The sequence below is a fragment of the Lipotes vexillifer genome, unplaced genomic scaffold, assembly GCF_000442215.2.
Source record: "Lipotes vexillifer unplaced genomic scaffold, Lipotes_vexillifer_v1.1 scaffold1209, whole genome shotgun sequence".
Lineage (NCBI taxonomy): Eukaryota > Metazoa > Chordata > Mammalia > Artiodactyla > Lipotidae > Lipotes > Lipotes vexillifer.
In genome coordinates this window covers 473855-499973 of record NW_006786251.1, presented here as the reverse complement: position 1 = coordinate 499973, position 26119 = coordinate 473855, and the positions used below count along the sequence as shown (strand labels likewise).

Below are 26119 nucleotides of genomic sequence, written 5' to 3'. Positions count from 1 at the left end.
ATTTTATTTTTTAGCAAACTGAAATTCCTCCATTTGGGGCAGCCCTAAGGTTATTTTCCAAAAGACCTGTTCTTTTTCAAGTTCTAAGCAATAAATAATATCACTCCTCTTTGGTAATTACAGTAAATTATTTACCTTTGGTACTCTTAGAAACATGCACTGGCGACATTAATTATTGAAACAATGAATTGTATCCCACAAAAAGGTATGACCGCCGTCATGTAATATTTATCGAGGCTGGGGTGTGCCAGCACATGGGGATCCCTTTGACTCCTTTCTAACTCCCCGACTCTCACACCTCCTAGTCACTCACAGGAACTTTGTCATAACACAAATGAGCAAATGTATGATCAATTAAAAGACTTGTTCAAAACAATGAGCCATATGTCCCGATATTTGTCCCAGTTTTTCTTTTTTTCCATAGAGTTTTGCAGAGGCTTATGGGCAGGCCTAGCAACCTAAATATATACAAATAAAATGCTCTTCCTACAATGCATCCACTGAAACACAAAAATAAGGCATTTCATCCGAGCCTATGACTTTTATAGAGATGAAGTGGTGACTTCATTTGCAAGCTACCTGTCTCTGAACACTTTTTTCTACAGACTAATGTTTACTTAAAACAGAAACGTGCCGTTTGAACTGCTTACTTATTTTAGTCAACAATATGAATTTCAGGATGTTGTGGCACGTCATTGTGCCTGGTACCATGGTACCAGGAGAAGCTCTTCGTCTGTTTGGTTACTGAACGAATAGACATTTAAAATGATAAACAGGCCACTCCGTGTGATGATGGTTAATAAAGATGAACTGGAGATGGCTCTTAAACTTCCCGCAGCAAGTAGGGGTGCTCCCAGGGCTTCATGGAAAAGATTGGCTTTAGACCTGAGGCACAGACTTGGATTTGCAAACTGCCTTTGCCATTTGTGAATAGAGAGCACTTCTTTCCCACTCCTAAGTTTTCCATTTTAGAAAGGCAACTCAATTGTGTCACTGTGCGCCTCGCCCTGTCCCTTTATGTTCAGGAAATGTGATTTCTTTATCTAAGTGGTAGATTTGGGAAAGTTAGCTGGGAAGGCTCCTCTCAGATCCAATTTTCACTCTCATGGGCCTGAGCTTGGTCACAGAGGGCAGACATTCCCCCTCTGCTCCCCTAAACAGACCTCCGTGAGGGGGCTGCCTGCCCTGGGTTGCTGATGCTGGCCACTGGGTAGGGGGTCTGCTCACTTCAGGGGTTCAGATACCAGGCCCACTTGGCTCAGACACTCAGCCAGCCCTCAACCTGGCCTCCATCAGGAATAAAGGAGGTATTTTGCCTTTGACTGTTCTTGTTCTTTATTTATTAAAAGCCCCCTTGGAGATGCCCCAACATTACTTACTGCTTTTATGATCCTTAGAATGTCTCTTAACTTTTCTCAGTCTCAGTTTCCTCATTTTCAAATTGATGATTGGTTGATAGGAAGATTCAATGAGAATGTACACCAGAAATCTGGCACCAAGGCCAGGGCTGGCAGGCTGTGGTCGTTTCTGCTTTTCAAAGGATTTTCAAAGGACATATGTATAATCGCTTCTATTTTTCTTTTTTTTTTTTTCAGTTGCTCCTACTTTTCAAAGGACTTTTATTTATGTGAGCTCATTTCTTAAAATCTGATAATTTGTGGAGAAAGCAGAGCAAAACCAAACATATTCCAGGGCCAGCACTGGTCCTTTACAGTTATATACACAGGATGCCTATATGAAATCAACACAGCCCATTCAGTTAGAAGGACGTACCTTCTAAATGCCTAAGCCTTATTTATTGACTCAAAAACATTTAAATTTCTATTTTAACAGCAATACTGCAACCTACTCTGTCAGCTCAATGTCAGGGACTATCTTAGGCCTTTAATTACTTTGTTCTTTGACTCTTCACGCTTGGCTACCCCTGGCAGAAGGTGGTCCTGCGGATGAACTGGTGGTCCTGATACTGCTAATGGTACCGGCCCCAGGGAAAACGGACAGCAACAGGTCACACGGAGAATGAAGTGCATCTAATCTGAAAACCTGTAAACACGATCTAGTTGGGGAACAGCCGGATGATGTAACCAGACTGGGAGCCCAGGAGAGCAAAGGCTTCTCAAAGTCAATACCCAGCACTCGGTGGCTTTAGTGGTTATCCTTGTCAAGGATAACTTGAGCCTGTGGCCACACATCGGACAGGGCCAGGGCAGGGGGACCCATGTGGGTGTCAGATCCCCTAGACAGAGAACAGATGATTGAGTTTGAGGTGGGCTGCATCACTTCATAGCCCAGTGACTGGCAGGTCAAAAAACGTCACTGAAAAAAAACCTCATTTCTGCATGTGAGTAATGGGTGGATAATGTTAACTGCCCCAACTCACCATAAGAATGGAATGACCCAAGTAATATGAAAGTGATATGAAAATTCTAAATTGCTATGCAGACAGAATCACAGATAATAATCTTGATACTCCCAGATGTTTTATAATTGAATTTATTTCTTAAATTTATATAACACTGTGGCCCCGTACATAGTTTTTTAGGATGGCATATGTTTTATCAGAGTATAGGGAGTAGCCTGCTGGATTAACAAATAATAGTGGCCTTTTGGCCGTGACAAAATACTTGTCTAAACACTGACTCTTCCAGCTGAATATGCTTTACTCAGGCCTGCCATACTTTGCTTATGAGAGTAGCACTGCAGCCTAGGGCAGCAGCAGAATGGGTTCAAGCAGCCATCAGACCTAAGTTTTATTCTCAGCTGTACCACCAAATGTCACCTAATGTGACAATGGACAAGTAAAACACTCAGCCCCAGGCTCTTTGTCTGTGAAGTGGTAGTGATAATACCTACTCCATAAGGTGGCTGAAAGCACAGAGTGAGATGATCCGTTCAATAAAATGTATGGCAGGTGCTGCCCTGAGTATTATAATTATTATGATCTACGGCAGATACTGAGTGAAATGGCAAACTGTTGCTGAAATAGACAGTAGGTCTGTCTGGACATCCACCACAACTATCTGGAAATATTCTTTTAAGAAATGGATTCCATCTTAAAAGAAAAAAACATCTAATTCATAGTAACAGAGAATAGAATGGTGGTTACCATAGGCTGCGGGGTGGAGGAAAAGAGGAGATATGGGTCAAAGGGGACAAACTTTCAGTTATAAGATGAAGAAATTCTGGAAAACTGATGCACGGCACAGTGACTGCAATGAACAAAAATGTATTATATGCTTGAAATTTGCTAAGAGAGTAGATCTCAAGTGTTCTCACTACACCCCCCAAAATGGTAGTTATGGGAGGTGAGTGATGTGTTAATTAGCTTGACCGTGGAATAATTTCACAATGAAGACATATTTCAAAACATCATGTATACCTTAAATTCCATAAAAGGAAACCTCAGTCAAGCAGCAAAATAAAATACAAATTAAGAGCTCACTAAAGCAGGTCTTTTTTTTCCCCTAAAGTATTTCTTTTCTTGAAATCAACTCTTATTACCCCCAAGACTTATTTGAGACCAGAATGCAAACCGAAATTAAGTTGCGTTCTGGCGATTTCCAAATCGGATTGATTTCAAGGTAATTTAGCTACTAACTTCAACAGGAGAAGGTGAATCAAGGTCAGCAGAGAAGCTGAGAGCGTTAACACATCAACATCCGGCTCAAGACGTCCACACGAACTGCACTACCTTAAGTTACAACACAAACCTCTCTGCATTTAAAAAAAAAAAAAAAATCTGTAATCTTGCTGACCAATCTGTGAGAGGTGTTGAGTGGATCACCTAAGTAATGCTGGCAAAGCACCTTGAAGAGGAAAAAGCAGGATATTAAATATCACTTGTCAAAGGTGCTTATCTTCCAAGCGACTATCTCTAGAAAATCTTTAATCCCAGGCTGGTGACCTTCTGCCACCATGCACATTTCTGAGAGCCCTTTAGAAATTAGCTTCAAGGAAAGAAATAGGAGAGTTAATCTGCCGATGGAGGGGGAAGGGGGCGGGCAGGGACAGGAGGAAGAATTATTAGCATAACCAGCCTCTTGGGTTGTTCATTCCTCTCCTTTTCTATTACTGAGGTCATGGGAAAGGGCGGGTCTTGAAAAAATAAACATGAATTTCTCCCAAAGAACTCTCCAATTTGCACATTCCTTGCTAATATACCAAGTATTAGTACACAGCACAATATGTAACTAAATATACATGAGATCATCCTTAGCCTGCCAAAAGACCAAGTCCAGCCCAAAGGATCTGGAATCCTAGACTGGGAGATAAATGCCAAGAGTTAGCGGGTGGTAACAGTTAGGGGTAACAGCCGCTTCCAGGTACAGGGAGGCTATCAAGAGGCCTCCACTACTGGCTCCAGAATGATCTCCACTGTTACCCAACAGCCAGGGCAACTGTTTACACACTAGTTTAGTTACATCTTCCAAACTGGTCACCATTGAAAGCCCCGCGACTAGTCCCCTTAGGCACAAACCACGTGGGCATTGAATCTGTTCTGAAAAGGGAAGTCTGCAAGATGAAAGCAACCTAAGGAGAGAGGGACAGGGCCCCACAGCTGCCCCGTTTTCTCTCTTTTTGTAGACACATGGCATGTATGTCAACAGAACTGAAAGGCAATGGAAGATCCTCATTCCTTAGTGATCAACTGGTAAAGAATGCCTTTCTAGATATTTTTGCTGGGAAACACCCAGGTTGCTAGCTATTAAATCACAGCTCATTTTTTAAAATATATAATTTTTCTTTATTCTTTTTTGTTTTGAGCTGTGCCACACAGCTTGTGGGATCTTAGTTCCCTGACCAGGGATCAAACCCGGGAGCCCAGCAGTGGAAGCGTGGAGTTCTAACCACTGGACTGCCAGGGAGTGCCCTCATTTTCTTTTTATTTAGTTAAAATTAGATTTATTCCTAGAGAGAAAGTATAAGCTAACAGAATCTCAAGGTTGAACTGTACTTTGAGATTCTAGAAGACTTTCTACATTGCCCCCTTGATAGGTGGTTGTTCAGGCCAGGTTTGACCACCACCAAGAGCAAGCGCATTAGTGAGGACAGAAGCCCAAATTAAACTGGCTTAAGACACCCCAGGGGTGGGGGCAGGCTGAGATTCATGTACTGGTTTATATAGTGGGAAAGTCTGGGGGGTGCAACTTCAGGCATGGCTGCATCCAGCCGCGGCTCAAAAGATGGCAGGAATTCTTCGTCTTCATGCTCCATCCCCAGGAGCTTCGGGTTTACATCACCTTTACAGCTTAGCAACCCCAAAGGCTAGACAAAATCTCATTAGGTTGGCTGAGATTTTATATCTCACCTCAATGTAATCACTACAACCCAGGACAAGGAATCCTCTGAATGGCCAGATTTGAGGCCCATCCTTGGGGAAGAGGTGAGGGAGGGATTCAGCCCCTTCTAAACTACACTGACTGAGAAAAGAGTGGGTGTAGGGGTTTGAGCATCAGATCCTGTCACTGCCACCTAAAGAAAGTGAGATGGGTGTCTGCAGGTGAAAACCCATGTCCCTAAGTGATTTCTGCTCGTCTCCCATCTTTGAATAACTGCCAGAAATCATACTGAATTAAATGTTTCTGCCCACAGTACACATCCCAATGACTTGTGGGGTCATTCAAGGGAAGTGCAATTAACTGGGTAGGCTGCACAGTATTTTTAGAGCACTAGTACACCTTCTATGTAAAGGCCAACTATTTCCATTCCTTTAAAGATGGCTTCTATGCCATAATTTTTAGTATAATAATTTTCTCCATAATTCTCATAACTTGCTGCTGAATATAAGCGCTAACTGTTGTCGGTTCCTTTTAAAGCACATTCAATAAGAACTTAGAATTAGAAACAAGCATAATGAAGAACATGTGTTTAAATATAATCTTTCATGCTAAAAAAAAGGGATACGGAGGATGGCACCGCCCCACGTTAAGAATACTAACAGGTCGGAGATCCTGGAGGGCAGAGTGTGAAGTTCTCCGCTGGTTCCCTTCTCACACTGAATGATGCACATAGAGTGGAGTGGTGTGAAAATATACATGTATAACTGAGTCACGCTGCTGTACAGAAGACATTAACACAACATTGTAAAGCAACTATACTTCAAGAAAATTTTTTTTGGCAAAAAGGAGGCAACCTAGAGCCATATGGCCGGTGATTATCTGCCACTTACCAGCTGTGTCCCCTGGGGTGAGTTACTTCAGCTGTCTGTACCTCAGTTTCTTCATCTTTTTAATGGAGCAGAGAAATGATCTCATAGGGGTTTCTGTGCAATGTAAATGAGTTCATTCTAAACTCTTCAGTACTAATTCTAAAACACTTAGAATAGTGCCTGGCACATAGTAGGAGCTGTTTTCAGCACCATCATCACAAGCATCACCACCTTATCTCCTGAGGCCATGGCATCTAATGAACAGTATTCCATTTATGTCATGGGGACTGGCTGACCTGGATCATAACACGGCAATTACAAGAGCCATACCAGACAGTTGCTTCCAATAGTTATGTCAGAAGAAATGAAAGAACCTGTCTATTATACTCATCCTCGACAACCAGGCTTCAGTTGAGAGTAAACCCTGTTCTTTATTACCTCCTATTGGGAAAGGAATGTTTCTCAGAGCAACAGATGTTACTCTAAGACATCCTGACACACACAAATCTCAGCTTATAAAACAAATACGTTAGATGCTGACTGACCAATATACAAAAAGATCCCAGCCATAATTGCTTTCAGGCAGTGGTTCCTAACTAAAGGTGCATCCCAGTATCATCTGTGGAACTTTGAAAAACACATGTGCCCAAGAACCCAGCCAGGGAGACTCCAATTCGGTACACATCTTAATCTCCAAAGAGCCACCTGGTGATTCCAATGTGTGCCCTCAACTAAGAACTCTGACTGGGAATCAGGGGCTTTCAACTCTGGGTGCAATTAAAAATTGCATGACAAGGCCCCCCAGGGCCCCGGAATGAGGAACTGAACAGTCATGTCCTTAAAGGTTCTCCGGGTGATTCTTGGGAGCAATCGGGGCTGAGTGTTACTGCCTTAAATAATAAAACCTTCTGACAAATGCAAGACATGATTTATTTACATACACATTTTCAGAAGCATATCTACAGGTGATTCTTGATTACAAGGTAAAGGGGAGGTAAAGGAAAACAGAGTTCATGGATAATCCAATATCACAGTACAAACATGTCAACTCTTGATATCCATAGGGGAATTAAGTAGTTTACAAACTAATCATGACTAAGGCCCAGCGAGGAATGGGGATGGGCTTCCTTCTCTCAGCCTTACTCCCCAGCTCTGGCCTCCACACCTCTGGCCTCCACACCGGCCTTCAAACCAGCACAGGTTCTTAGGAACATGGGGGTGGCAGGCCTAACCACCCTGGACCTCAACTGTACTTTAACTGTGGTTAATGTGCAAACTGATGAACCAGCAGCAGAATAATAAAGAGGCAACTACTCTTGTTAAAAAAACCCCACAAAACTCAGGCTAAGTTAATTTTTATTCATTTTTCACCTTTTCTTGTCAAAGCAACTTTAACTGGGCAATGACAAGGCAGTTTTAAATCAGACAGTAAGTCATATATCATTGCTAAATTTAGGAATTCTAAATATTTCAGATTTCTTGCATGCTTTCAGACAAAATCAATACTGCGGACAAACTCCGTTTTGAAATTTATCCATGCAGATTTTGAGACATGATAGACATCAACTAATAATTTTTTTGTCACTTAATTCTAACATAAAGTGTTTAAGTGCACTTCTGAAGTAAATGCTTCTCATGAGTCATGCCCAGTGTAACTAGCCTCTTCCCTCTTAAAGCCTCTCTTTTGAGGAATTAGCCTTTTCTCTCTCTTCTATGATAAATGAGACATGGGATGAAATAAGTTAATACACCTCTTTCAGGATTTGTTTTCCCCTTTCCTCCAAGTTTTAATTTTAATTTAATTTAATTTTATGCAAAATAAAACAGTTGAAAAATCTGTATAAGGAATATTCATATACACTCAACCTAGATTCAACAATTAACATCTGGCCATATTTGATTTGTTTTTCTCTCACTCCATGCTTACACTATTGGCTGAACCATCTGAAAATAAATAGCTGACAAAGATTACTTCATTCCTGAAAAATTCAGCATGCATACCCCTGGAAGAGAGATATTCCCTGTGTAGCTTCCATACTATTATCACTGTTCGGAAAATGAACAATAATTTCCTAACAGTGTAGCTTGTACATTTTCAAATGCCCCCAACTGTCCCTAAAATGTCTTTATGATATTCATATCTTTTTTTCCAAGTCTCTGGTGAATTTATCATGGAGTCATGTGACGTGCTCATTAAACGTGCTCGTTCCATGAGAAATGCCTGTCAGACCACGGATTCTCTGTGGCCATTAAAGAAAGCAGCTTCCTGCTTCTGCAGTTATTGACTTAAGATTTATCTGTAAAGCTTTTAAGGTGTCCTAAGCTCTCCTTTCTTCTGACTGGCCTACAGAGGGTTTGTGATGTCCACAGAGGTATTTTTGAAATTGGAGCAGGAACAAACTATACAAAAGAACATCAGCGTTACCTCAAACGTTCTCTCTAGCCTTCATTTCTTCTCACGAATCCTTCATTCTGAGTAAATGTTGCCCCGCCATTCTACCTGAGTAAGTAGGTCTCGGCAGTAGCTGACAGGTAATGGTGTGAGAACACTCAGAAGCCTGTTTGTAGCCTTGTAGCATCGCAAGCATTTATATTTTACTTTAAGGTTGATGTGCAGAAATTGAGAGGCTGTGTAACTATGGTGGTAAACGTGGTGGAGATGGCGATGCAGGTGATGGTGGCAGTGGAGGTGAGGTCACGGTGATAATGGTGGTGGCGGCCTCCATTTCAGGCCCTTGCCCCCCAAACAAGTATATATTAAGAAATATAAACCATAATTAGGGTCAACTGACAATTTGCTACTCCATTACATAATAGCAAAATGTTCAAGGAATCTCCTTTTACTTGCAATCTTGTAAGTTTTGTGGGGTTCCCTTAGAGCACAGAGAATTTCACGTATTTCTACACTTTTAAGTGTTAGCAATATATCCACTAACATTTCATTTCAGTTGGGAACATAAAGAGATCAGGATTACCCAACTAGGATAATGACCACGGCCTACCAAGCAGAGAGCTCTTCAGAAAATCTCAACCAATACCTGGGCAACACTTTACACCCAAGAACTTAGCTTCATCATTTGAGATAGGTGCTTTCTCTGGTGCTAACGCCCATTTAAACCATGGCATATACCTATAATCATTCTACAGAGGGTGTTTTTTTGACCAAACACTGAAGCGTCACTGCAGTCAGCTCTGTAAGACCTGCTTGCTAAGCATGTTCCAGAGAGTATAAAGCATTAACATATGTACTGTAGGTCCCTATAAAGTACAAGGTACATCTGTGTGTCTGGAAGTCGGCCTCTCCAGACAGATGGGAACCCTCAAGGTGTGACGACTCGCAGCTTAACCTCTTAACTTGGTGATGATAAGTGTTCATCACTTATTCATCTGCCCCAATTTACCTTCATTATGCAGTGAATCAGTAAGTCCAGCATAATTTCACCATTTACATTGTTTAAATATTACAGGCCACCTTCAAAATTAGTTTTATGGTCCAGTTTCATCCATCACCAGCTCCTGACTGTGCACATTTAACAGCAGGTATTGTGTGAATCTGGAATAATGACCCATCCTGAGCCCCTACGCAGCAGGATTCTGTTACCGAGTCTTCCTGTAATAAACCAGTATCTATTCAACCACAGTTAACGGAAAGAAGAAATTGCATAAACACCAAATGAACCTAGCAGAGGTTCTAGTAGAAAGCAAAATGCTGGCACGCCTTGAGAAGGCCCATCCCAGGCAGCTTTGAAGCTAAGGGACCAAAAACCTGACCAATCTAACCTTCAACTTGCTGAAAACAATTTCAGCAAATTCCAACACGCATACATAGTCTGTTGAGCAAAACCTAACCTTCATGTGGATAATGCCAGCAACTTTAGCTACCAATTATTATTACCTCTCTTTTATTTACTTATTTATGTATTTAATTTATTTATTTTTGGCCTCGCTGCACGGCTTGTGGGATCTTAGTTCCCTGGCCAGGGGTTGAACCTGGGCCCTCTGCAGTGAGAGTGTGGAGTCCTAACCACAGGACCGCCAGGGAATTCCCTTAACTCTCTTTTTTAAAAACTGCAAGATTTGGCCAAGAAATGAGAAAGGTATCCATGCCTTTCCTAGAACTTTTCTAAGTTTCTCTTTGTGGGATGAGACTGATAGGCAGAAGAGAGGGATATTTCGATTTATGGTACAATTGAGTTTTTCTTTAACTGGCAGTACGGGAAGACTTACAAATGCAAAAACAAACACGGAGAAACAGAGTTTTTGTCATGCGACAAAGAACGTGATTCCATCACACAAATGAAAGTTTAACGACGGAAGATTTGACAAAGAACGCATACCTGCTCTTTGGATGGCACCAGGAGTTCTTCAATCGTCATGCTGTCCCGCGCGAAGGAGCTTCTGTTCAAGGTGTAAGACCTATCCGAACTGAAGGAGCGGAGGCTGTTGTAGTTACAGTTAACCATTCAAGAGTGGGAGATGACGATGAGATGGATAAAAGAACGTTAATGCATGCAACTTTAAGAACAGGCAAGATGGCCAAAAACATCAACAGAAGTCGTTCTTGAAAAGACATCATCAAAAATAAAATCCCTTATACTTGAGGACATTTCTTAAGCTTAGACAACCTCACGATCAGGTTTTGTTGAAAATTAGGCGAGTTGGTGTTCAATCTTTGAGAAGGTGAAATGTGTGAAAACTTGGATATCTCACTATGACAGTCAAACCAACATGACTCCAGATGACTGCAGATAATTTGATTAACTAGAGAGATTTTTCTTGGTTAAGACCTTCTTTTAGAGTCTCCCTGTCTGGTCCATATTTGTCTATCTCGCACTACTGAATGGAATTATGGTGCTGTAAATGTAGCCGTTAATAAGGCTTTGGGAACTAGATGTGGATTTAACCTATCGAGAGCTCTGGTTTATAGTGGCTTCTCATGGAAAAAATGAAGAGAAAAGGAGGGTTATGAATACACCTTATATTATCTTTTTTGCCATCTTTCTGGCCTGGAAAAATTCAAATTCCACGTATGGTTATCTTGTCTTTCCTTACTGTACGCTTTTTTTCTTTGTTTCTTCTCTTCTCCTTTCTAGCCTCTCTCAAATCCTCTATACAGCCTTTGAACTCCCCAGAATGCAGGACCCCTGACGTCCTGAAGTGCCACTCACCACCTTGACCTCTAAACTAAATACCAAGAGGGCTTGGGGGATGGGCAAAATGGGTGAAGGTGGTCAAAACGTATAAACTTCCAGTTATAAAATGTGAATACTTTACATTTAGTTCCTTGCTTATTTTCATTTTCTCAAATCACATTTTATTTTATATGACTTCCAGTTGTAAGTCCTGAGGATTTAATGTAATGATGCTGACCATCATTTATAATACTGTTTTGTATGTTTGAAAGCTGCTAAGAGAGATTTTTATTTTTTGGCCGTGCCACGCAGCACGTGGGATCTTAGTTCCCCGACCAGGGATCGAACCCGTGGCCCCTGCAGCGGAAGTGCAGAGTCTCAACCACGGGACCGCCAGGGAATTCCTGAGAGTAAATCTTAAAAGTTCTCATCCTAATAAAAAAAAAAAAAGTGTAATTATGAATGGTGATGAATGTTAACTAGACTTATTGTGATGACAGTTTTGCAATATAAATGTATATCGAATCATTATGTTATATACCTGAAACTAACATAATGTTATATGTCAGTTATATCTCAATTAAAGAAACAAGAGACCAATAGAGTCAGGGACGCTGGTAACCCTGCATATATCCACAAAGGGCACACAGGCAGGCTGGAATGGCAGCTCGTCTGAGCCTTGGCGGAACCCCCATGATCCGTCAGGAACAAAGAGGATGGAGGCTGGTGAGCTGCTCCGAGGCCATCTTCCACTGGCCTCCCTACCAGGCAGGCTGTCGTGAGGTAGCTTTTCACTGCCTCCCACTTTGAAAGAGGTCTGAGGCTTCCTGCCGTGCCCTCCTTGGAAGAGAGGGGTCTGGAATTGGCTCCTTAGCAATGGGGCAGCCCACAGCTAGCGTGGTAGACATACAGCCCCTTTGGTTTTGGTGTCATCCTTTCTGGTGTGGAAGACAAGGGCCACAGGAAGTTAGCCCCGCCTAGGAAGTAATAAACTGTCTGAATTTAAACGTAGCTGCTCGAATCTTTACCAGCAGAATCTGGCAGACTTTGGCCTGGCCGTGCCTTTTCTGTGCTTGACAGGGGAAAGAGCAAAGGAGAGGTAACTAAGGAATGATTCTGTGCTTGCACAAAATGATTTCTTCCCCCACTGCCTATATTAAAGGCATATATGGATATATTTTAGATACACCAAAGAGTATCCAAAAGTGGGGATTTTTATATCAAGATACAGAGGCCCCCCAAATGACAGGCATAATTCTAAGTGTCTACACAAATGGCTAGGTACATGCCTCTAGGATGAGAGCCTTACTTTCTCCAAAATAACCATCATTCTACAGAGTCATTATTTGGTGTATTAAGCAAATAGTTACTAAGTGACTATTATGAGAGGGACACAATATCAGAAAATGGATATAGAAGCAAAAAAAAAAAGAGCATTATCCCTGCATAGAGCTTACCCAGTAAGCCATGTGACTCTGACCTCTTGCACCGTTGGGCCTCCAGTGCCCAATCATATATGACCCATCACTCTTTTTTTTCCTATTTTTGTTGCAAACTTTTGTTACTCCTGTTTCTAGCCCCATCCCTTCTCTCAGATGCAATATAAGCTTCCTAAAAGCAGGAATTCTCTTTCTACTTTCTAACTCAACACCACCCAACAGAACTTTCTTTTCCAACAGAATGATGGACACGTACTCAATCTGCTCTGTCCAATACACTGAGCACCTGAAGTGCGGCTGGTGTGACAGAAGGACTGCATTTAATTTTATTCAATTTTAATTCATTTTAATTTAAATAATCCTATGTGCCTGGCAGCTAGACCATTAGATAGTGCAACTTCTAGGTACTTACAGCAAGACTCCATTTTGCCCCCGTGATGTGATTTGAGAGGCACAGGAAGTTCCACACTCTGCATCAGATATTCATTTCTTTAAATTTTGGTTCCCATGGCATATGGTAATATTGGTGGTACGTGAGAACAGTTTTTTTTATTGTATATGTGAACAAACACAAGTTTTTTCTTAATGATGACACATTCATTTTAACTTTAGTTTTTAAACATATCTAAGATGTGTGTGTGTTTTTTTTTAAAACATCCTTTCTTTCTTTTAACTTATGTAGGAGTGCCAACGAAAGAACAGAACCTAGAATTGGGAGCTACCAATGGAAAAGTCTAAAGATGTCCTCATTTTACATAATGTCATTTGACATAATTCCTACTCCTGACTAATTTACATTAGACAGATGGAGCCGATTAACGGCATCAAGCTGCACTCTGAATCCTTAATATATTGAAGTATTGATACTTTCAGGTACTAAAATGAGAGATTATTTGCATGGGGGTCTGGAAGGCATTAAGTTGTTTTTCACTGAGGTCAACGATATTATTTGCAGCCATCAGTATATACCCTAAGTGTTAAACAGAGGAAATGTTAGAAAAACACATGCTTCAGATTTTTGAAGTTATACTGAAGTACCTAGCACAACTCAGAACAGCACCCAGCAAACAAACAGCCCTTCCGATCAAGACGTTTCCTTTAAACCCAGTGCAATTTCTCCAGTTACGTCATGCACTATACAACTTTGTTAAGGGAAATAAATTCCTCACGTATTCAGTCAACTTTGCATAAGTAAACATGACTTGTCGTACATTTAGTTACTTGCTTATTTTCTCAAATCACAAAACCGATTTTCTAAAGCTGAGCAGAGAAATAAAGAAGAAAAAGCACATGGCAGCACAGCATAGCACAGCACAATGCTGAAGAAAATAAAGATGAGAAAATGAGTCAAGGAAGAGCAGAGAAACACTGTCAAGGTGCCGCATCTTCTTACCTGATCTTGGGACTATTTTTAAGTATTTTTAGAAAAAACAGAAGAAGTAGAAAGCAAAAAAATCAGACAGGGAAAAAAGAAAAAAAAAAAGTTATGGTTGAATGAGTTACACATTTAATGTATCCCTTTTTAAATGTTACACTCAGACTATTATACTTGGTAACAGTTTAACAGTACTTTAAAAAACATATCGGCTTTATAGATAATTTGCCTCTGAGCATAACATCAGTTGCCAATGTAAAAAAATGAGTTACATATAATAGCAACAAATAATAATGGTGCGATCCAAACTAGAAATATGAAAGCCTCAGAAATGTCTTGTGGAAAATTTATGAGAGACAATATACTGGTTTCAACTCCCACTGGAGGTCAGCTGCTACAATTCCCTATATACAAATGATTGAGTCATGAAATGTAGCTTTTATATACTATCTGAGGAAGAGAATCAGCTAGTTATTGGATTACAAAAGCTCTTAAATCTCTAAATAGACTTTTCCCTTGAGGTCCCTTAAGATTCTGCAATATTTTCAGTTGTAACTTGTTATCTGTGATTACCTGAAATAGGACATGTTTTTAAAAACTTATTTTCCCCTTCTTATTAATGACACCTGCTACAATAAGATTTTAAGGCCTTTTATAAATATATATATAAAGCCAAAATTCTAATAAGTTACATGAGGCTCCAAATTCTATTAAACAAAAAAAGATTAACTCAAAGAAAAATCAATTCAGTGTCTAAACTGGCCACATCAACGGACACTGAGAATAAACTCCCAGGTTTACTTTGAGGGAAGTGCCATTTACTATTAGACAATGAAACTTTTAACAACAGATCCTTAAACGATAGGAAAATGTCCCCAGGGCGCTAGCTTAGAAGGTTTAATTATTAGCTTAAAATAACTTGACTGTCAGCAAACATGCTGTTAACCCAACCAGGGAAAAGAAGTCCCCAAATTCTGGACAAGGTTCTGTTTCTTTCAACCAGTGTCAGGCTGGAGCCAAGGTTTTCCACATACAAAAGCTGTAGCTTCAGTTTTCAGAGCTGAATTTGCTACCATTCTACCTGTGACTTTTGGCTAAGTCACTGTTTCACTCTTAACATGTCCCTTCTAAACAAACTAATGGCATACTTTTCAAAGAGATACTCAGTTGACAGACAATTCCAATAAACAATACACAATTTTTCCCCAAGAATGCTCTCTTTTAAGTCTCAATCGTAAATTATTCTTTCAGTCACGAAGAGAGAATAGTGAACAATCAAGACAATATTTCTCACTTATTGGAAAAGAGGATCTTTCTTTCACTATGGAACAAAGCTTAATTTTAAAACATGTGACCTAGATTGGTTCTCTCCGTTTTGCCAGTGAGCTCTTTTGCTATTATGCTTGAAGCACTACTGCTACGTGGGGAAAAAAAGAACAAACGATTAACACATTCAATTGCATAAAATTAAGGACTGAAAACCACAAAAGAAGACAGCAGAGCATGTGTACATTTCACCAAATTCACATGCTTATCCAAAGAGCAAACTTGGGGATAATGTGAAAAATGAAAATGATTTCGGTTTATGACACATCATGGTTGTTTTAAATTAACTGTGAGAAAAGAGCAACGATAAAATACCTGGCAGAGCGGGCCCCCAGACTAAAGCCCATGTAGCCCTCTGCGGGCAGAGAATCATCGCCCAATTCCTTAAGGTCTTGTGGCCCAAGATACTTGTCCGTGTCGCCTGTCATTGCATCTTCACCTGTGGATGCACAAAGCAAGCCCAAGTCAGAAGCTTCCCTTTTGAAAACGCGTCTGTTGGGGAGAAAACCGTTCCTCCGGTCATTGGCCAATCACCCATTTTTCTCATGTTCATTTCCCCTCATCCCCCCCGGATAATATCTGAAACTGCCATTAGAAGGAAAAAGTATAGGTAGAGGTTAGTTCATCATTTCAATAGTGAATTTATTGTGACCACCTAGAGGGGTGGGATACGGAGGGTGGGAGGGAGACGCAAGAGGGAAGCGATATGGGGATATATGTATATGTATAGCTGATTCACTTTGTTACAAAGCAGAAACTAACACACCACTGTAAAGCAATTACACTCCAATAAAGATGTTAAAAAAAAATAGTGAATTTAAGCAGCAGAAAGAGCTCCTGGCATTAGGTACCAATTTTAAACCGTTTCTGTATCTCCTTCCTCCCGGCCTCAAGCCCCAGCTGACTAGAAAGGTTGATCTCTTCTGTCAGCTAGAGTTTTCCTGGCCCAACCATGATGAGGGCAGCTTGTTTGAATGGACCTGGATTGCAAAATAAGAGGCACCTCTTCATTACTGTTCTGCAAATTATATGTGGGAAGGGAACCGACTTTATTTTAAATGTTCTTCTCACACCCAGGATTTCAATTTGGGGTTTATGTAAAAAACTAGCAAGTTATTTAATCTGAAACTACAACTGCTCAACTGGGGAAACTTGAAACACAACCATTTTGAACTGTTTCGAAATCTATCAAATTAACAACTCAGTCCAGCTGCCCCAGTGCTTGAACCCTGCTTGGAAAGCAGCTCTACCTTCGATAGAGATCAAATGGGGGCTTCAGTAGTTGTAAAGAAGGATGATATAAATTGCTCTTGAACCATCTATACAAAGAGTTAATTGCATAAAATACTTTTACTAGCTACACACGTATAACATGACCTCACACGGGAATAAACCACATTCCAGGGGTGACAGGGCAGGTTTTCCAGATGCCTTTTGCCCTCTGGGACATTTCCCATCCTTCTCAAAATGCAGCACGGGCTGTGGAAAAGTTCCTTTCACAAACAGGCAAACCCTATCTCCTTTTTATGACTCTTGTTCTACTGGATACAAGCCTGGCTGGCCAAGCCGGATTTCAAAGGAGTACATGTTACGTTTTCTCAAAGGTAAGCGATTTCACCCACGCCAGCTCTATTTTCCAGTCCTTCATTCAGCACTGTTTATAATTTCCATTCATTTAAACTCGGGAAACCACAAGAGCTCAGCTTTTAAGCTACCAATCAAGTCTAAAAATCCAGTATCAACTACTGTTTTCGCAAGTGTAAAAACCAAACAGATCAACTTTCCATAGCTACCCGGCTACCCGGTACCAAGAGATTATTTTAAGTAACTATTTACAGCTGGGCTATTTGCACACACACTACATAGGAAACAAAAACAGCACACACCAAGTACGACTTAAAGAAAGATCTTACTCTGTGGCAAAGCCATTTCCACCAGGCTGGGCTGATCAAATGTTTTCCTGATGTTTCCAGGAATCCCTGAAGCAGTGATTTAGACTCTACCTCCAAATCAGCCCAAACCAACCAATCCCTGGGTTGGATCCACTGTCTTCACCACTTCCTCCAAGCTCCTCTCAGCATCTTCGTCTCCTCGCCAGCAGCTGAAGAATTACACATCTTTTCCTGCCCATCAGTGTTCAAAGATTTTCAATATTTCAGATGAAAACAAACAAACAAACCAACCCCAAATCTGGCTACATTTCATTGAGATCAAGATCCTTTTTGATCACTCCGCAGACATCCTTTTAAAACTCCTTCTGATTGGATTAAAAACTCCTCTGGCAAGCCTCTAGCAGGATCGAATGGTGACATAAATGCAAGCCCCTGAGTTATTTGTATGTAAATATGAGGACTGCTCCAGTGTAGACTTTCGGTAATTTGATACCGATGCCGATGCCCGGTGCCTAACCGGGTAGCCGAGGCAGCCTGAAATCTAGGGAGGGCCGGCGAGTGAGCCACTGCATTTAATTAGGAGGCGACTGTTCTCCAACCTGAAGGAAGAAACGGCCAACCCAGGTAGAGAGGAAAAACAGCAGAAGAAAACAAAGAAGCGGCCCAGGCAGGGAGTGGCAGAGAGCTCCAGGCAAACTTTTTGTTCTCAGCTGGGAGCCTGGGTTATTTATGGTCCCTGTCAGGTGGAAGGAGGGGAAAAAAAAGAGAGAGGGAGGGAGGGAGGGACGGGAGGCGACGGTGGCGCCGCTTCCTTCTTCCTGCGGAAGCGCCCGCGCGCAGGTGAGCACCCAGGTGAGTGCGTCTTAAAGGGGAGGCCACCAGGTGAGCGGCGCAGTCTGCCGACGAGAAGAGGGCGGACCTGCCCTCGGGTTGAGGTTGGGAAACTGTGGGGCAGAGGGAAGCGGCCGGGATCCTCAGAACTCTCCAAGAAGCAGAGCTCATCACCGCTGCCTTTGATCCAGAGCTGCAGGAAAGGAGAAGTGAGACAAGCCGGTTTGATACGATTCAAGTCACTAACTGGTCCTCCCTCCTTGAGGGGTCCCTGGCGAGGGGGGGGAGGCGGAGGAACCGGGGTTGGCTGGGGAGGTCTTGGCTGCGAGGGGCTGCAGGCAGCCAAGGAGGCGCTTCTGTCACTGAGCTGTTCCGCTGCTTCCCTCTCTCTGGGGCTCCTGGCCTCCCTTCCCAGCTGTTCCAGCCTGTTTTTGTTGGCAGTGGAGGGAAAAGCTAGCCGGACTTCTGCATCCTCCATCTGGGTACACAGGAGAGGCAATTTCAATGGCTTTTTCTCAGAAGAGCTGGAGCGTCGGCCTAGAAAGGGTCAAGGGTTTTGACATGATCTTGAAGGAAAGTGGTCTGCAGCACTTATGCATATGTTGCCTCTATCTCTTCGACTGTTACCTAAACATACAGAAATGTGCATCTGTAGAACTGAGGAGGTGGGGTACAGATTTGTGGTTCCTGGATCAATGCATAAATAATGGCTCATCTAATATTCACACGATACGACACCTGGTGCTTTCATTTGATCCGCCCGGCTATAATCAACACTGAACATACCCAGAAAGAGAAGGGAAGCCATTTACACTGCCTGGTACATATGGAAAAATATTCCCCCCAATAATAATATAAACATAATAAAAAGAATCATTTCCAACTCTGCAAAGAATGGAAGGGGAAGTCATGGGTAACATGGAGAAACTGTCTGAAGGTCAATCTGTTTTCCACAAGCGCACTTAAAATCCAAACTACTGGGACTTCCCTGGCGTCCAGTGGTTAAGACTCCGCGCTTCCACTGCAGGGGGCACAGGTTTGATCCCTGGTTGGGGAACTAAGATCCCGCATGCCACATGGTATGGCCAAAAAAAAGAAAAGAAAAATCCGGGCTTCCCTGGTGGCGCAGTGGTTGAGAGTCTGCCTGCTAATACAGGGGACACGGGTTCGAGCCCTGGTCTGGGAGGATCCCACATGCCGCGGAGCAACTAGGCCCGTGAGCCTGCGCGTCTGGAGCCTGTGCTCCGCAACAAGAGAGGCCGCGACAGTGAGAGGCCCGCGCACCGCGATGAAGAGTGGCCCCCGCTCGCCGCAACTAGAGAAAGCCCTCGCACAGAAACGAAGACCCAACACAGCCAAAAATAAATAAATGGGACACGGGTTCGAGCCCTGGTCTGGGAGGATCCCACATGCCGCGGAGCAACTAGGCCCGTGAGCCTGCGCGTCTGGAGCCTGTGCTCCGCAACAAGAGAGGCCGCGACAGTGAGAGGCCCGCGCACCGCGATGAAGAGTGGCCTCGCCGCGCCGCAACTAGAGAAAGCCCTCGCACAGAAACGAAGACCCAACACAGCCAAAAATAAATAAATTAATCAATAAACTCCTACCCCCAACATCTAAAAAAAACAAACAAAAAAAACACAGATTCGATGCCTCAATCAAATATATGAATAAAAAAAAAAAAGAAAAGAAAAATCCAAACTACTTAGCAAAGCCTGATTCAATGGTGCTCGCTCATTCAAGCTTCCTAACGAGACCTGCAAAGAAAGGTTCCTTCCTCACGACTTCTTGGTCAGCTTCTCTCCGGCCACTCCTACACACCCATCCCGCCCTTCTGTTAACATATAATTCTTTCAATCCCTAGAATTCCTGAAACTCTGGACTTTGAACCAGGGTGTACTCTCTTGATGGAATCTTTACACCTCTTCTCCTGAGTAGTTTCTCCAATCTTGGACTCTTTCTAGAACACCTCCCATCCTCCACTCACCATCCTAAGTTCGGTGTCCCTCATGTGGGCTTCCCTTATCAGAGTGTATTGGCAGGAGAAACACCTGCTTGGTCCCTCCCATGGAAGAGTGAGATGAGAACCCCAAAACCAGAGCCCAGATTTTCCTGGACCTGCCATATTGAAAGTGCCCCATCAGTATTTTTGGAATTCATGATTGCTTTTATTAAAGAGGTTGGTGGTTTTGCTTTTTTTCCCATCTACATGCCACAGCAACTTCGTATTCATTTGGCATGCCAAGCTTGATGACTGGTATACAGTAAAATTTCAATAAAATTAAGTTTCTATTCTTTCTCTACATATCCTTCTTAGACTTCAGAAATGGTCTCAATGAAACCAAAAGAAGCCCAGAGTTGGGATGGGGATGGGAGGTGTTAATACATTTGGCCAAAGATTAAAGTAGTCTTATGACTATTAAGTAATAGTAATTAAGTAATTATGCGTTTACCATTTTAGAATGATGAAAACATTTCTTACAAGGCACGGAATTTAGAGGTAAAGGCAATGGTCTTATTTTAATGCAATTTTGCACAGTAGGTGGTGCCTGGATTCAGCTTCAAGCTTCATCACTTATTGATTAGGTGAACCCTGGGATACTGTTTACTCTGAGTCATAGTTTCAACCTCTACCAAACTGGGATAACGACTCTGCCTCTATCCTAAGACCTCTTGGGGGGATTAAATGAAATAATGCACAAAGAAAGGGTTTAGTCAGCACTAACTGTTAGTAGTATTCGGTAACCGCAGCTTTCTTTAGTGTTCAAACATCTGAATGCATGAACTCATATCGTTAGCATTTAAAATGCTACTATTGATACTGCTTGGGGCAAAATCTAACCATAGCACCAAGCCTCCCTGCTTTGCATTGCCTAACACAGGGCCAGGTTCATCGTAGATACTCAACAAATACTTGTTGATTGAATGAATGGAGGAACAGTATTAATACAACTAACTCTCATTTCAATAAACAAAATATTCTATGATTATTGTATAGTACAACACACTAATATACCAAAGATTAGAAGGGAATGAGATGAACTCTATTGAGTATCTTGTTAACTGCCTCTAATCCATTCTATAATCCCAAAATATTTTGATTAGTAACAGCTTCCGACCAACAGGTACAAATAATTATATTTGTAATATAACAAAAGTAATATTTCTATGAATGAACAACACTCATACAATATCAGATATATTTAGTTAAAATATATGTATTACCAGAACCCACAAATTTTCACTTACTAAATACTCATGTGGATTTGTGTTTCCTAGAAGCATTTGGTGCAGTGGCATAACCGTTGTGTTGAAGATAAATCTGACTGTTTTCTGGCAAAGAAGGTGTGGTAGCTAGTGTTTAAAAATGCCCTCTCTACCCCATCCAATGAACCAACTCTCCTTGTATCCATGCCTGTGTACTGCCCTTGTTTAAATCTGAACTGGCTCCATCTTTGAACACTAAAATGCAGGGTAAGTGATGTTACGTGACTTTGGACTTTGAGTTCAAGGATACCTTGCAGTTTCTGCCTGAGTCTCTGGAGTACTTGTTCCAAAGGGGAAGTTAATCCCAAGGCAAGAAATTTGACTACCATGAGGCCACCTCACGTAAAGGTGTAAAGCAAGTCAAGGTAGCCACGTGGAGAGAGATGCCAGTCAGCTCTCAGCTGTTCCAGACATCCCGGCCGAGGTGACAGACCCCCGAACGATGACGTCACATTGAACGTCGGGCCATGTGACTCCCACCTTAGCTACCATCTGACTGCAAACTCCTGAAGGCTCTCTAGAACCCAGCTGAGCCCTGTTAACTCACACAACCACGGGAGATGATGATAATAAATTAAACCACTGAGCTCAGAGGTAATAAGTAGTGGGAACAGAGGGGAATGAAAAATGACAAGGTCCAAAGGTAAGGCAAAGTGGTCACAGACAGGGTGCCTAATGCACCACTAATCAATTAGAGTGAGCTCTGCAGTGCGTTCTACGATTAGTGTAGACAAACTCTGCGAGAAATTATGAGCACTGATGTTCTTACTGCTAATCCATTTCTGACAATAAAATACCAGAGGCTGGAAAATGTTTAAAGAAAAACCCAGGGCTTCCCTGGTGGCGCAGTGGTTGAGAGCCAGCCTGCCGATGCAGGGGACACGGGTTTGTGCCCCGGTCCGGGAAGATCCCACGTGCCGCAGAGCGGCTGGGCCCGTGAGCCATGGCCGCTGAGCCTGCGCGTCCGGAGCCTGTGCTCCGCAGCGGGAGAGGCCACAGCAGTGAGAGGCCCGCGTACCGCAAAAAGAAAAAAAAAGAAAAACCCAAACACCCCAAATCTACCTTGATCTCACCATTCCCCAAATAATAAAAGCTGTTCAGAGGCATTTCACTTCAATTTCGCAGCTACCCCTTCCTCCCCGTCCTATGATGACTAGGTTCAGAGAACAGGTTTCCTGTACCACAGTCAATCCTCCAAAGATTCATACACTCTGTCTACCAGGAAATAATACCAAATAGAATCAGGGACAAAGGAGAGAAAGAGAATATATTGGTTGGTCACGCAGCTGTGCCTCATTCCCTTTTAGAATTCAACTCACTGGCCCAGAATCAGTACATGGGGGAATATACCTAACCCAACTTCCTTGCAATCTTTCATTATGCCCGCTAATGACTTTTCATGGTGAATAAATGAAACAGTTCTTGTCTTATTATTTAAGTGTTTTCATGCCCTAGGAGGTCTTTTCTTCTCTTTCTTTTTTTTGCATGTAATTTTCTTCTATTCTTTTCCATGTTAAGACCACTACCGAGGAATACTTTTGTTGCTTTTCCAGCGGTTGAAAGTTGCTTTCCCATCTGGCTGGAGACTAGAATCACAAAGAATACTCCTTAAGGTAACTATATCAAATTATATTGTCAGAAACTTTGCTCAGAAGTGTTTAATCCCTCTGATGCGAAATGCAGAATCTCCCCAAGGAATGTACTTTGTAACATTATCAAGCTGAAAATAATGGTACAAAACACCTCCAAATGAAATGATAGTGGAAAATCTCCAAATTACATGGGATTTTTGAAAAAGCTAGATTAAAGAGAATAAAGAGGAACACAGTCTCTATGCTCTAGTGATTGATTAGGAGTTGATGACTTCATAGAACTCAGTAAATAGTCTGAGAAGCAGTTAATGATCAGAATTGAGAAGACAAATTTACTGTGCTTGTTCTGAAAAAAGGGGTTATTTTGATCATCACATAGCAAAGAGAGGAAATGTAAGCTACTGGGAAAATAAATCCTTTAGCCATTTCTAGTCTACGTTATAGAATAGCAGAATGAGATCACATCATTATAATCAACACCTATATTTATTGAGCATTTACTATGTTCTAGGCACTGTTTGGTGCTTTATAAGTATTATCTCATGTAATCCTCACAACAACCTTACAGAATAGAATTGTTATCTCCATTTCAAGATAAAGGAAACCCAGTTCACAGTGGTAGAATAAACAGCTAAGATTACTTAGAACATGGGGAAAATTGGATTCAAAATTAGCTGGTTTGACTACAGAGCCCTACTTTTAACTACTGCCAAGCTCTATGCTATCGAACAAAGACAATAAGAAATCAGTAACCAAAATATCAGCTCCATGAACGCAGGGGTTTTTGTCTTCTTCCACATCCAGTGCCCAGAACAATGCCTGGCACATATCAGGTGCTCAATAAATGTGTGAGATGAAAGGTCAGTGATTGCTGTTGGAGAAAGGAACTCTATTACTGGAGCAAGAAGGAGGGAGACTTACTTTTCACCGTAAACTCTTGTACCTTGGGAATTTTATACCATGTGCGTCTATCACCTATTCAAAAAATGAATAAAATTAACAAAACAAAACAAAATACAGGGACTGCAGATAAGTCATCTGTGTGTTCCATACACCGGAAAAGGTATTTTGACAAATGTCAGTCTGCCAGGTAGACATTAAGATGTGTATGCGCACCAGCAAGTATCCGGCAAAGAGGAAACGATACGTACGACATTTGACCTTACTTGCCTCTTTAAGACATGGAAGAGAAGAAATGAAACGAAACAAGGCAGGAAGAAGGGGATGCACAATATTAATGTGGTACTTCTGGTAGCTTCCCAGGGTTCTAAAGCAGTGGTTCTCAACCTGGAGGATGCATTAGAATCACCTGAAAACTCGCATTTCTGACAAGTTCCCAAGGGAATCCGATGTTGCTGGTCCAGGGACCACACTTTGAGAACCACTGGTCTAAAGGGTCCTTGCAAACGACAGTGATCTGATGGCAGTACTGATTCTATGGAATTCAGTGTCTGTTTTCCTAGTGGCTATTATGAGTATAATTAAAGTGTCAGCTCAGCAAGTGAATTCAAGGAATGAGAGCAGTGTTTCTCAAATTTCAAGGGATGTATTTTATCAGCTGGGGACCTTGTGAAAATGCAGATGCTGATTCCATAGGTCTAGGGTAGGCCCTGAGGTTCTGCATGGGTAACAAGCCCCCAGGTGACCTGCTCCACTGTGTAACCACTTTGAGCGGGTAGACAGTGGAGCGCTGGGCTAGGACCTATGTTAGGAGTAAAGCCAACTACTGCCTTTGAGGCATTTAGCCGCTAGTAAAGAAGCTGACACCAGGACACAAACCATGATACAAATACTGCACTCCTAATGCTGCTGGTTCCTACTGAGATCATGCCTTGTATGTGCTACACGCTGTGCCTGCTAACTGAGCACTTGACATGCACGTCTCGCTTAATCCGCAACCCTGTGGAGCAGGTACTAGTATTTCCAGTTTATAGATGAAGAAATGGATTCAGAGTTATTTTTCAAAACTCACACATCTAGTTAGCGGAGGAGCCTGGATTAAAACCCATGCAGTCGGGTTGCAGAGACCAGGCGCTTCCCCACCTGGCCACCAGGACAGAAGGTGTGTGTGAGAAGTTACGAAGTATTACAAGAGCACAAAGGAAGAGGGCAGCACATGGGACTGTAGATGTGGCAGATGCTGAAAGGAGAGTGCGTGAGTACAGGCAGGGAGAGAGGGGTGGAAATGGGAAGTTGGCCATCCCAGGCCACAGGATGCAGCCCAGAGGGACAGAACGGGAATGCTGGAGACCAGCGAGCAGCCGGCTTTACTAAAGTTACAGGCAACTGACTTGTAGGAAATGGGCTGGTTGGGTTAGATTTTTAGGGCCCTTGAAATTGGATTATAGACTAACAATTGACATCTGAGTGACAAGCAACATAAACCCATTAGTGGGTGACAATGCAATGACTTTGTCGACCCACATTGTTTTCGTTTTTGTTTAAACTGAAGACTTAAACACTCAAAGCTCTCTCTCTTCCTCTCGTGCTGTCCTGGCCTAATTCTATGCCTAGAGCAGGAAACAGGATACATAGATAGTCGTATCCATCTGATTAAGAAAAAAGAAGGACTGCCATTTTTTGAGCGTCTACTGTACGCTGGTCACTGTTCTAAGTGCTTTATGTGTATATTTTTTCTTTTCATCATCTCAGCAACTCCATGGTATTATTAACCCTTTTAGAGACAAATAAAGGCAAATAAAACAGCCTATTTTATTTTTTGGAAGGTTCAAATAAGGAACATAAAAATCCAGAGAATTTTGAAGAGGAAATCTTTTCCATAAATTCAAAACTTTATAATAAGATGTCTAGCTCCCCTAATGTTTAGACAGTAAGTTTTCATCATGAAGAATCCAAATGACCCTATTTGCTCATGTCTTTTCCCTCAACCTTCCGATATCTGCATTGTCAGAAGAGCGAGGAAGCAAGAGTAAGAGGGAGGGGCTTCCCTGGTGGCGCACTGAGTGAGAGTCCGCCTGCCGATGCAGGGGACACGGGGTCATGCCCCGGTCTGGGAAGATTCCACATGCCGCAGAGCGGCTGGTCCCATGAGCCATGGCCGCTGAGCCTGCGCGTCCAGAGCCTGTGCCCCGCAACGGGAGAGGCCACAACAGTGAGAGG

General features: G+C 42.2%; 1 protein-coding gene across 2 annotated transcripts in view; it reads right to left on the bottom strand.

Moving 5' to 3' along the window:
* Positions 1-26119, bottom strand: part of ANK3 (ankyrin 3) — a 322709-nt gene that overhangs the window by 72729 nt on the left and 223861 nt on the right. Inside the window, exons 1-3 of one of the 2 annotated variants that reach the window (XM_007458434.1) lie at positions 17334-18024; positions 15736-15859; positions 10486-10588 (exon numbers count right to left, since the gene is read on the bottom strand). In XM_007458434.1, the coding sequence (XP_007458496.1) occupies positions 10486-10588; positions 15736-15859; positions 17334-17349 (243 nt within the window). In that variant the 5' untranslated portion in view covers positions 17350-18024. Of the gene's footprint in view, positions 1-10485; positions 10589-15735; positions 15860-17333; positions 18025-26119 lie in introns of those variants that run through there. The other variant, XM_007458433.1, reaches the window with a different exon arrangement.